We start from the raw sequence: 12,196 nt of genomic DNA on the forward strand, positions 1-12,196 counted from the left end.
AGTGAATGCTTCCGGGCACAGGTGGCATTTGAAGGGGCGCTCACCTGTGTGTATGCGCAGGTGTTGGTTCATGTGCGTCTTGTACTTAGATTTGTAAGTGCACAGGCGGCAGGAATGCACCTGGTTACATACGGACACGAGTGAAAGGTACTGCTCACGGGATGCCAATCGCAAGGAATCTGCAAAGCCAGAAGGAGCACAGGAAATCAATGTAGTACTGTGTCATCTATTTGATGGAAATAAAGTACTACATCTGGCAATTAAAAAGTGTTGCCTCACTCAAAAGCACTTGATAAGCTTTGGCTTGGCAACCCAAATATTACTCTGACATCTAGAGTGTGCTGGGGCAGTACCTATCTCACACCAACTCCTATATCTGCATACATCTCTGTATACAATTATCTTTAATACATACATTATAGCTCAAACACAGACAAGATTTGGCAACCAATTTCGATATGACACCTAAATAGTCACTTATGCATTTGCTTATAGAACCATTTATTTACTTGTTAATTATTATTTATTAATCATTAATATTAGGTATTACATGTTCCTTTAAATCACATTACAGCATGACAAGAGCATCAATAGATATTTGAAGACATGAAGCATATGAAATCAAATATTAACATAAATGAAAGAAAGTAGAAAAAAAAAGAAACACGTGAGACTACATAAAAAAGAAAAAGGAATCAAACCAGCACCTATAAGAGGTTAAATTGACAGCACAAGTTCTAGAAGCGGAGAATACAGGTCCACTTCCAAGCATTAAAAAAAACATTGTTATCACTGCAAGAATAACTAACCTCGGTAGATAGAAACTTATGCTCCCAATACATAGACGTCGGATTTGTCTTGCAGTTTTTATATTATGCTTAACTTTTCATTGACGGCACATATAAATACTAGAAAAATATGTTCATTTTCTACAATCTAAGTGCACAAAACACATAGATAATAAGCATAATCAACTAAAAGAAAAACAGTTTGTGGAATTTTTTTCAGCAGTAAGGGGGAAACACAACGCAGAAAATTGGAAGTAGGCTTCACCCCAAGCATATGGCACCATATGGAACTTCTACAGACAGTTTTCTTCCTATGGAGGCCACATGAGCACATTTTCTTTACTTTACACCTTGTGTGCGACACCACTTCAGCCAGAGATCTTGCATCAGTTTGTCTCCTCTGAGCATATCTTCAAGAGAAAGTGAGGCACGAGTGAAAAGTCCTCCTCGGACTGTGCTCCTGCTCTAAACCAACAAATGATGTTTGCTGCCTGTTATTCAGTGTTCGCTGAAGACATGTAGCTAGAAACTTTGTACTTAATACCAAAACTCAGAAAAAAAAAAAGAATATTTTCTGGTATGTTGCCTGTAGTCAACACTCAATATAGTAAGTTTAAATAGTTGAAGGGACACTAAAGCAAAACAATGAATCAGTTTAGATTAATGAAGCATTGTTTGAGAACCCTGCAGGCAGTCATATCAAAAAAATAGTTTGATTATTAGATGAGAAAATGAAGGTGCAAGTATCAGTATTTGAATTTCGCGCCAAAACCCCACCGCCGGTACGTGAGCGTGACATCAGGGATTCCAAAGTATGTTTTCGCATTTGGGCCGCATTGGCTGAATAAAGGTTCCCGAAACTTGCCATGTTTAATATTTGGTTCCTTTAGAACACAATGTAGTCAATCTGTAGCACTATATATAATTAGAAGGCCCTAGAAGATGCCATCAAAATCCAAGATGTCACAGCCCCCAGGTGCCAGAACTTAAGTAGGCGTCACCACTGGTATTTTGCTCTTGCGCTTTTTCTGGCTTACCAAATGTCTTAGCGTTGTAACAGTGGTGTTTTTGGTGTTCTAGAACGGTAATCAACTGATGCAGAAGAAATCATTTTTCACTTTAGTGTCCCTTTAAGTTACTTTTATCTCTAACACTGTACTACAGAAGGATTTATAAATGCCTCACAAGAGCATCGACTGATGTTCCAACATATGCAGCACATAAAATGAAATAACATTATGAACAAAAGAATGAAATATCAAATAAAATGATAAATATCTGAAACTAAATAAAGAATGAACACAGTGTTGATTACAGTGACGCCATATTTGTAGGTGGTGGAACAGCCGCATCTTTGAGCATTAAACAAGGGATTTTTTTCGTTGAAGTAGTGAACTGCAAGCAATTTACATGATCTTTTTTTACTGCTTCAGCAACCGCAACGTGAAACGGCATCCCCCTCCCCAACAAACACACACACACATTGCACACATAAATAAAGACAGTCAATATTTCACACTACATATTACATTTTCTACTTGTACATTGCGGTGCATTTCCTTTAGCCTGATGATTAGATATCGGTCAGTGCAATAAAACTTTTTTCTATTTCATTTTTCATTAATATGATGGGGCAGCAAGTGAATTCGCCATTAGAGAAGCATAGGTGGCATTCGGTAAATAGGCATATTACCATCACAATGGTAAACCAATTGTAGATCAAACTGCTTTGTCACGTAGCAAAGAAAAAAAATGGATGCTGTTCGAGAATCTATCGCGCTTGTTTAGAGTGGAAGCCCAAGCAACACAACTTGTTCCGATGTTCTTTCAGGAGGCATGGACATATCTGTAACAGCACAAGGATCACTGTCAGAGCCAGCATAAACATCAACACTTGCACCCACACAAAGTTCTCTTTCTTTGTACTGACAGACATACTAAGGTTGGGGCACCATGCTTTTCTTCACAATGTATTATAATCTCGCATATTTATTGCAAACTATTGTTGACTGACTCGTGCAGAACTTACTCAATAAAACTAAAATAAATAAAGCTTTTCTCATTATGAAAGAATCAATGTTTTGAACACTAAGTTTAATACGCACTCAGTCTTGATCACATTAGCTCCTATTAAACTAAACGATACTAAACTGGGAGGAAAACAAATTTAAGAGCACTTTTATTTTACATGGCAGGTTTTTAACTATTTGATAGCAAATTAAATTCTATGTTTGGAGATGGCTATCATGTGGTGACATTAATGGCCAACTTACACATTTCCAAAGCCGAGATTTAATAATCTGCTCCTGACCTTTCGAGCTACACGCAAACAGCTACAAGCCAATGCAATAATAATGGCTCAATGTGCCCTGAAGGTCGACACATAGCTTCTGCAAGTTAAAAAAAAAAAAAACAAGTACATGATTTTGAGAGAACATGAAAAAAATAACAAAATAACCTCAATTTTGATACATAATACTACACAATATTAAAATATTTACAACTGCCATTGCATTATAAGCCTCCAGAAATATAGTATTCCTGGTTGCAGTCATTCCGGTGAAGCCTTGTGAGTTGATGCCATATTTGTACTATGCAGCAAACTTCGTAGATCATGGCGACACAGTCATCGGCCTACGAAAAGGCGTCAGCATGCACGGCATGAACCAAGCAGCCACGGAGAGATGCAGACGAGACGACCCAGCCTAGCCAATGGTAGACTGTCTGGTGGCCACGGCCCAGGGCAATGCCTCCTTTACTAGATGCCTGCTGTGTCGCTAGTTTTCCTATTGGAGCGGAGGTTTCTGTAGTTAGGGGTAGTCAGGGAGAGACGGCACACGCTTTCTACTTCCTGTTGTGGAGGAAGTGACGATTACTAGGCTGGTGCATGCTCGACCAATGGCTTGACAAGAGACTGCGGGTCCTGCCTCCGGGATCACAACAGGCATTGCTAAAATCTCGGAGGCAGGAGAAAGTGATTGAAATTTGGAGCAGCCGCCACAACTAGCGCTTGCAGCTGACAGAGGTGGAGAAGAGGAAAAAGAGAAAGGCCAGAACCAACTTCTCAGCTCATGCGGCAGGCATCTAGTAACGGAGGCATTGCCCAGGGGTGAATCTCTGCATGGCTGCCATTGGCTGTTTTCGAGCTGATGCTCTTCCGACGCTAGCGCCAAGGTTCCCTTGAGTTACCAGCTTAGCCACAAGGGCGATACTTGGGCAAAATGGCAGCTCACACGATTATTTACGTTGTCATGGCAACAGAAACAGCAGGCGCGTGGCACGTCCTCACTCTAGCGCTCTTTGTTCTATTTTTTATTATGACGACCCACTCTGCTCCCTCTCCACCCTTCCCCATGCCCCACACGACTTTACATTTCACTTTCTTTTTGCCTGTCTGCGGCGTATATATATTTTTTTATTGCGCATGTGCGCTACCCCAGGCATTGTTTGTCAACTGGCGCATGGTGCGCCAGTTTCTGCGTTAGCAAGCACGCACGCAGTCTTGTCCATACTTTGAATATGTCAGCATATGCCAGAACATATATAAATTCCACTTCCAAAACAACAGTTCGTTGGCCTTATTTTATTGACTTCCATTTCAGAAAACATATTTTTGCATAACTTGGTATGACACACGCTCAGAAAATAAACAAAGGTGAAAAATACATGACATGTACATGATAACTAAACTACACAAAAGTTCAGACAGTGAAATAAAAAAATATATAAAACTCAAGAAAATGCGAAGGCCGTTTCATGTAAAGATTTTTTATGTAATGCCCTAAAGACGAAGAGCTTGTGATATACTCACCGAGATATTGCACATAACTGGACGACGTGTATGACATACTCATGACAACAAAAGAAAGGGAAAATTCACTGGTAATGGCAAAAACAATGACACGCAAAATACCTAAAGAATAGAATAAAATTCTAAGATTGTTGGATTGACAACCATACAAAAAAAAAAGAGCTTACTTATAAGCCTGCACAAAAGTATATAAAATGCGTGGCATGTTCATCAATACTGAACAAAAGGTCGCCAAGGGACAAGCAGACGCGACGAGCAGATCATACACAACTCGGGGCCTCTTGGTAAGTGCTGAAAAACTTTTCCCTTTTTTATTTTTACGCACAAGTGTCAAGTGCTGTTACAATTTAGCGAAAATATATCATGTACCTAGCCCCGCTCAAGACCGCGTGCATGCATGAGATTCGGGAAACAAGAGGTTACAACAGCCACCAAGAATTGACATTATGTCATGCAACACGAAATCTTTACGAAAAGGGCTTTACAAATACACTACCGACATACCTAGCACATACTTTCTAGTGACCAACACTAGAAAATATAACGCAGACAAATTCCGGACATCTACACCTGCCGCGATTCCCAGTTTATAAGCCACAATACATAGAAGCTAGCTTATACAGATCTTGAAGACGTATTCGGACAACCTAATACGCGTACAGATGTTGACACTACACACTCCTTAACACTATACAAATAATCTAGAACTTATCCGCTGCAACTTACGTGATGCGCTGCCAGAATGGGCTTTCCTTGAGGATGCAAAATTTCCGCACAAGAGGAACAGAGTGAAATGACGGGAAGGTTTTTGTTTACAATTATCATGCAAAGAAGGAAAAGCATGTAGGAACAACACCTAGCTGTAAAGTTAACACACAGATTCCAGCACGTCAAAACGATCATATACATGTCCATTCCTTTCATCTGTATCTGCAGTTATTCTTTATTGCTTAGTTTTGTTTGTAATCCCGAGAACTGTATTGCGACAGCGGCGGCAACACAGCTGCCAATTGTTTACAAGCGTGAAGTGCCCGAACCATGTCTGACTGATCAAAGAAGGCGCCACTGCAAGTTAAAGGAGGCGCACAATTCCCAACTTTCTACCGTTTAGGGCCGCAGCGTTCCCAGATAATTTACAGAGTCAGTTACCTCCCCCGCCCCCATTTCCTCCTTCTCATTAGGTCTATTATAAGCGCTGTCCAAAGCTGAAAAAAAGGGTGGAGACACCATTGGGAGCTTGGGAGTCTGTGAAGCAGTATGTTTACCTAGGTCAACCAATCACAGGGAACCCTGACCATCAGAAGGAAATTCACAGAAGAAAAAAAATGGGTTGGATTGCATACGGCAGACATTGTGCGCTCCCGACTGGAAGCTTACCATTATCATTGAAAAGGAAGGTACACAATCAGTGCATTTTACTGGTGCTGACATATTGGGCAGAGACTTGAAGACTGACAAAGAAACTTGGGAACAAATTGAGGACTGCACAAAGAGCGATGGAACGAAGAATGCTAGGCATAACTTTAAGAGACAGAAAGAGAGCGGTTTGGGTCAGAAAGCTAACGGGTATAGACGATATTCTAATAGACATTAAGTGGAAAAATGGTGCTTGTAATGTGCAGATTAGATAACCGATGGATCATTAGGATGACAGAATGGGGACCAAGAGAAGAGAAGCGCAGTAGAGGACGACAGAAGACTAGGTCATGCGACAAAATAAGGAAATTCGCAGGCGCTAGTTGGAATCGGCTGGCACAGGACAGGGGCAATCGGAGATCGCGGGGAGAGGCCTTCATCCTGCAGTGGACATAAAATAGGTTGATGATGATGATGAAAATGAAAAAGACATGGTAGAACAAAAATAACATAGTACTAAAAACTGAAATACACATTATCACATTGTTTTGCACTTAGACACAACTAGAGTAACGGTGGCAAAGGGGAATAGAAGGTAGTCAGCTTTTGCAGTAGCACAAGCACATAGAAAACATTCGCAGAAAGGCCTATTCCTCAATGAAAGACCATGTAAAAAAAGCCAACAACAAGACTTTTCTTTCACCCCGAATGCAATTCTTAGCAGTAAAATTACGTCACTTAAGGCACTAAGTCGTATCTGCTGGGCACTCCTTTGTGTAATAAACACGAACTGCAAAAATCTACAATTAGGATACTTACAATGCTCATGCTTGCCAGAAGAAAAAGAAAGCGTATCCATGCCTACACATGAAGGTTGTTTGCACGGTTTTCTCATCGGTGATTACTGAGATATAATACATAAACACAAACGGTAATTTTTTCAGCTATTAGAACGTTAGTAGAACGGCGACACACAAAAAGCACTGAGGGTGGAATGGAATGCTGAGCGAGTTACTGAAGTTGCAGAATGAGACTTGGCACAGAAAAACAAGTCATAGACCAGGTGAAAATGAGGAGGAACATCTATTTGTCAGCTTTCTCTACCAGTAAGAGGGAAGTGTAGCACAGACGAGGCGCAACGACATCCGGGGACTCACGGAGCACGCACATGCAGAGCGCCGTGTTCGTGTGCATGCGTCTCCTTATGTCCTGTCCTTGGGTCTGCGCACTCACCTGTTGTCTTTAGGCACCCAGAACAACCTTGCATGACTTGTTTTTGAGGTACTCGTGCACCACAGCATGATGAACGAGCGGTGCGCGTCGTGAAACGGGTGAAACATTGCAGAGCACGAGCACACAGCTATCGAGGACCACGAAACTGACGAAACTGCCCACGCCGGTTATGCAAAGCAGCGCACGGTTCCCGATAACAGCAGATAACGAGACATAAAATGTCATGTAGCGGGCTAAGCTTGCGCCGGGCGCGCGCGGAGACAGTCAAAGGTGAGACCGTGGCGAGAGAGGGCAACGGGAAAGGAGTTGAGAGGAGGGGCGAAAGGGCACGGTTTTCTGGATCAGCGAGCGAGTGCGTGCGCCGATCTAGGAGGTCATACAAGGGAAGCAGATTTGCTTTCTCGTCCTCGACACTCTCCTCCCCGCGGTGCTTCCCTCCTTGATTCTCCTCGCCTTTTCTCCTTGGTTCCCAAGGACGGGCCGCAGCTTTCTATGGAGGCGCACTGTTTTAGGCCAGTTGCACAGCCCAGTGGTGTGGAAGATTTTGAGAAATGCTGATAGGTTACCGCATCGATAATGCTCAAAGCAAAATTTATGAGGCAGTTCGTTTTTTCCTAAAGCCGTATGAATGGGGCATACTGATGTAGAAGGAGCTTTGAGGCAAGTTCGATACTGCATACAATTTTTCTGCCACATGATGGTGCTTTACTTTGTGCGTCTGGACTAGTATTCGTTGTGGCACATCCCTCTACCTGTGGCTTATTAAGCGAAAGCCTCAGATCTGTTTCAAGGTCGCGTTGTTAGGTTAGGCACAGTGGAAAACCTATAGTGCTGCATTTCCTACTGAATAACAACAGTTGGCGACATGCGAGGTGATGGAGTCCCACCAGAATAATAAGCATTTAAGAATTTTTAAAAATGCAGCATTAGGGGATGCTTTGATATGAGCAATAAGAAAGGCGCCTCACCTCCCAAACAACATTGTTCTTTGCCTTTTTCAGCCAATGTTATGCAGTCACTGCTTCCTGCGCAAGCCAACACGCTTTCCTTCTGGTATCATGACTATTGCACAACTATCTTAAGGCTTACGGCTCTTAAGGCTCTCTTGCAGTTATATGCACAACAGCGCGGCATAGTGCTAGCACAGAGAGCAGGAAACACAGCATACAATGTTCGCTATGCCGAGCCAACCGAGCTGAGGAGAAAAATGGCGCGGACGAAAAAGAAAACCACAAGCAAAATGAATCTCGTCTTATAATTTTGCAGCGCCCTTTGAAGAAGCGTCAGTGCAGCTTCAACTTTAATCCAACATCTAACTGGCACATGTGATCCTACTTCCAAGCCTAATAGGTCAGGTCGCCATCTTTTGGTACTTGTTCACAACCAGCACAAAAATTGCTGAGCACCAAAAAATTGAGGACAAAGCCCGAGAACAGCTCAATCACCGTGCTGTCGTCAATATAGGATCAGTGCCCGCGTGTAATCCACAAGCCACCGTGCAAGACGGCGACATTCTATGCATTATCTTTAATTGATCGTATAAATCAAGCACTGATAGCGCACACATTCTGACCAACTTTTCGGCAGCTTCAGCTGCCGCCGGTACGAACTTCGTTTTTAGATGCCATTGCCATGTTTTGCTGTGCATGTGTCAGTGCAACACGTTCATCACTGCGAATATAGTGCTTACGGTGGTTTGGCTCTGCATTGCCGCACAGCGAGAATGTTCACAATGAATGGTCTGCCTTTTGGTTTGCTAATGGATGGATGGATAAGGCTGAACCTTTTAAATCAGGTGGCGGCTCGCGCCACCTAGCCATGACTTGTAATCTACTATGTACTGAGCGAAGGGTGAAATGTCACTCTTGCTTTGATTTTAGCCACCAATCAGATAACCTCTGTTTGGCTATTTCTACCTGCTTAACGTCTATTTTGCCTCCACCGTTGCTAAACCCCAATGCTTTGAAAGAACCAACCCCATTGCTTTGAACTACAGGGCGAAGCCTTTTACAGAAAAGTGTCAGGGGGTTCAGCTGTTTCCTCTTCCTCTCTACATGCAGTGTATAACATGTCTATCCCTTGGTACTTGACTCGGCATGTTTTAGTCCACAATTCTCTTGTCCTGGCTTCAAAAAACAAAGAGCTTCCTCTAGAATTATTGTAGATATTTTCTTTGACAATTTCCTGCTTGAGGGCTTGGTACGTTCCCAGTGCTGGTATCATCTGCATCCCTATTTTCCACAGACCCTTCTCTGTTTCTTTAACCTTTTTCTTAACCGATGTTTCTTGGTTTGCCCCCCTACTGCGGTCCAAATATTTGCCTGACAATATTCTGGTTTGCTTCCTCCATTTTGCATCGACATTTCTGATGCACAAGTTACTGATAACTTTCCTAGCCAACTGCTTTCCTGTCATTTCTCTCAATCGCTCATCAAATTCGGTGTTGCTAATAGCTTCCCTGCCCTCTAGAGAGATTTTTATCCCATGTCACCCTGTACCCCCGATTAGGTACACTTCCATTTTCTCCCAAAGCAAGCCTACCTACCCCATGTTGCTTAATTTCCAACCTTGCGCGAAACTCATCTCATGCACAGGACCGCAGTGCCAAAAGTCAAAGAAACGTCACCCCTTTTAAAATCCCCCTCACCGCTTACTACGTATTGTAATCCCACAGTGCCCACATTTTTCATCGCAGCTGCATTCCTGCTATCTTTAGTCATGACATATTTTTCATGTTCTGTTAGGTACTCAGCCCCATTGTTTATCCACATGCCAAGATATTTGTACATCCACTAATTTCAGCATAACCTCCTGTATGCTATCCTCGCCACCCTCATCATTTCAATGTTTGGTGCTACACAGGCATGAGAATATGCTATGCACTTTTTTAATGCACTTCTCACCGTTTCCTTTCTTTTCCAGTGAACTTGCCAGTAGCTAGCATCAACAATTTCATAGAGCAAACCTTTATGACATTAACAGGGCAGCGCGCACGGGTAAGCACCTTAGTGTGCGCTTTCTGCTACTCACCCAACGTAGCAACCCCAATGCTGTATCAGAAATCTTCCTGGCGGAAGTGCTTGCTGCACACCTGAGTTGCAGCTGATGTCTGCTTGCCTGTTCTAAGCTTCGCGATTCAAGCTTCATGTAGCTTCTTGTTTTGCGGGCACATGTGTAGGCTGACACTGGGCTCCACTGTGTTTACAGGAACCTCCCTGAGAAATCTGACATCAAGCCAAGCATTTTTTGAAGTTTTTTTGCTCATTGCGCTGTTGGCCATTTTTGGTATCGTCTTTCAGTCATGCCAACAAATTTTCGCATAATCAGGCATATAATGCGTTTGCATTATAATGGTTGAAGATTCTGAAAACACAATTTTCCGAAACTCAAATGTTTTTTGCGATATTTTGTACTCTAAAACCTGTGTCCTTTGTTAATCTTAGTCCCGTTCTCGTGCTGTTTACAATAACATAAAAAGTATCGTATCTAGAAATCAATCCATATATGAGCTTGCCCAGGTGTTATTTACTTGCACATTATCGATTCAACAGCAGTGCACTTGAGACATAAATCACACTTACACACATGTGTGTGTGCAATTTATTGTTCGTCTATGTCTCAACAAGTGTGCTACCATTGAAAGGATAATCTATAGAGATTAATAGATTTGGGAACACCATCTATAACACCACATGAGGCATAATGGAAATTATCAACCAGACTGACCAGTATTGTCGAATATAGGCTCATTCAAGTTTGTCACTTCCAATAAATAGCTTGCTAGGTTCTCCAGACAATTTTCAGTTAGATTTCGCTTGTTGGTCCTCAAAATATCTGAATTGATAAATTGGACACATAATTGTTGAGTAGAAGTCGAATCGCAGCAATATCTCGTATGGCCTGGACTGGAGCAAATTTGGATCACTAGCACTATTTAGAAACAAGAAGTGAAACTCAAATGTCACTATCTGGACAGGTTATTTAAAAGGAGTAAATGCTGACAACCAGATTCTGGCTCATTTTTCTTCATATTTCAACTAATTTGAGCCGTCTCTGTAAACTTGAGTGAAAATGAGTGTATAATGCAGAAATAGTACTTTTTGTTCAATCAAGATGAAATTTTTACCCCTTTCTTTGGACCAATTAAGCTGTGTGTACTATTGAACTGCACCCATACATGTAAGTTTCATCCCTTGTAATGATCTTCAATGTGAAAAGAAGGTCATTCATAGGGGTTCTTTCTCGCGTATTTCAATCTCTTCCTAAATTAAAAATCCATTTCAAAGGTTGCCATTTTTAGGCGATTTCTTAAATGAAGCGTGCTCGACTTGTTCTGGAAAAGAATTCCAGGTCAAATTCGAAAATTTGTCCTGGCTGTCCTGGAATTTGTCCAGCCGAGAATCAAAGCATGTTCTCCCATGGCTTGAGCTACAACCACATGTGCGGCATTGATGATTATGGATTATGATGAGATGGTTCCCCCCTGGAGAAATTAATTCGAAATAAAACTGATGTTCATAAATACAAAGTGCTTTGTGCGGACACTTCTATCGTGCCAACGTCAACTAGTTCTTTGAGATGACCACTGCGAGTGGCATAGTGCGGGCATTGGTGTGGGTGCAAAATTTTTTTCCATAGAAAATATACTATGCTTTATAGCCCAGATGGATCTTGAATGACACTTTCAAACCAACTCTACCTCTTCATGGGGGACCTATGTTTCCAAAACCGTTTGTGTGGTTTCACGGCCTAAAACAATTTTAAACATTTTTAACACTTTCTTCAGATACAATATCCTCTGCACATTAGCACATTTCTAAAGAAACTGTGCCATTTATTTGCAGTTTCTATTTATCCCATAAACCAAAATCATATTGTTACACAGCTTTTGCCAGTCGTGCTCCTACTTTAGCTGTTATGGATTTTTTTTCATCTCCTTAACTGAGTGACAGCAAAACCGCGACATTTTGCTTCCACAAAGGCAAAAGGGTTTTTTTTTTTTTTACCT

The 12,196-nt window shown here is 41.8% G+C and overlaps 1 protein-coding gene across 3 annotated transcripts in view; it reads right to left on the reverse strand.

The window, feature by feature from the left end:
- Positions 1-12,196, reverse strand: part of LOC135912314 (zinc finger protein 596-like) — an 83,933-nt gene that overhangs the window by 55,440 nt on the left and 16,297 nt on the right. For all 3 annotated transcript variants that reach the window (XM_070540739.1, XM_065444714.1, XM_070540738.1), the window contains exon 2: positions 45-179. In XM_070540739.1, the coding sequence (XP_070396840.1) occupies positions 45-72 (28 nt within the window). In that variant the 5' untranslated portion in view covers positions 73-179. The remainder of the gene's footprint in view (positions 1-44; positions 180-12,196) is intronic.

This window comes from Dermacentor albipictus, chromosome 6 (assembly GCF_038994185.2).
Source record: "Dermacentor albipictus isolate Rhodes 1998 colony chromosome 6, USDA_Dalb.pri_finalv2, whole genome shotgun sequence".
In the NCBI taxonomy this organism is placed as follows: domain Eukaryota; kingdom Metazoa; phylum Arthropoda; class Arachnida; order Ixodida; family Ixodidae; genus Dermacentor; species Dermacentor albipictus.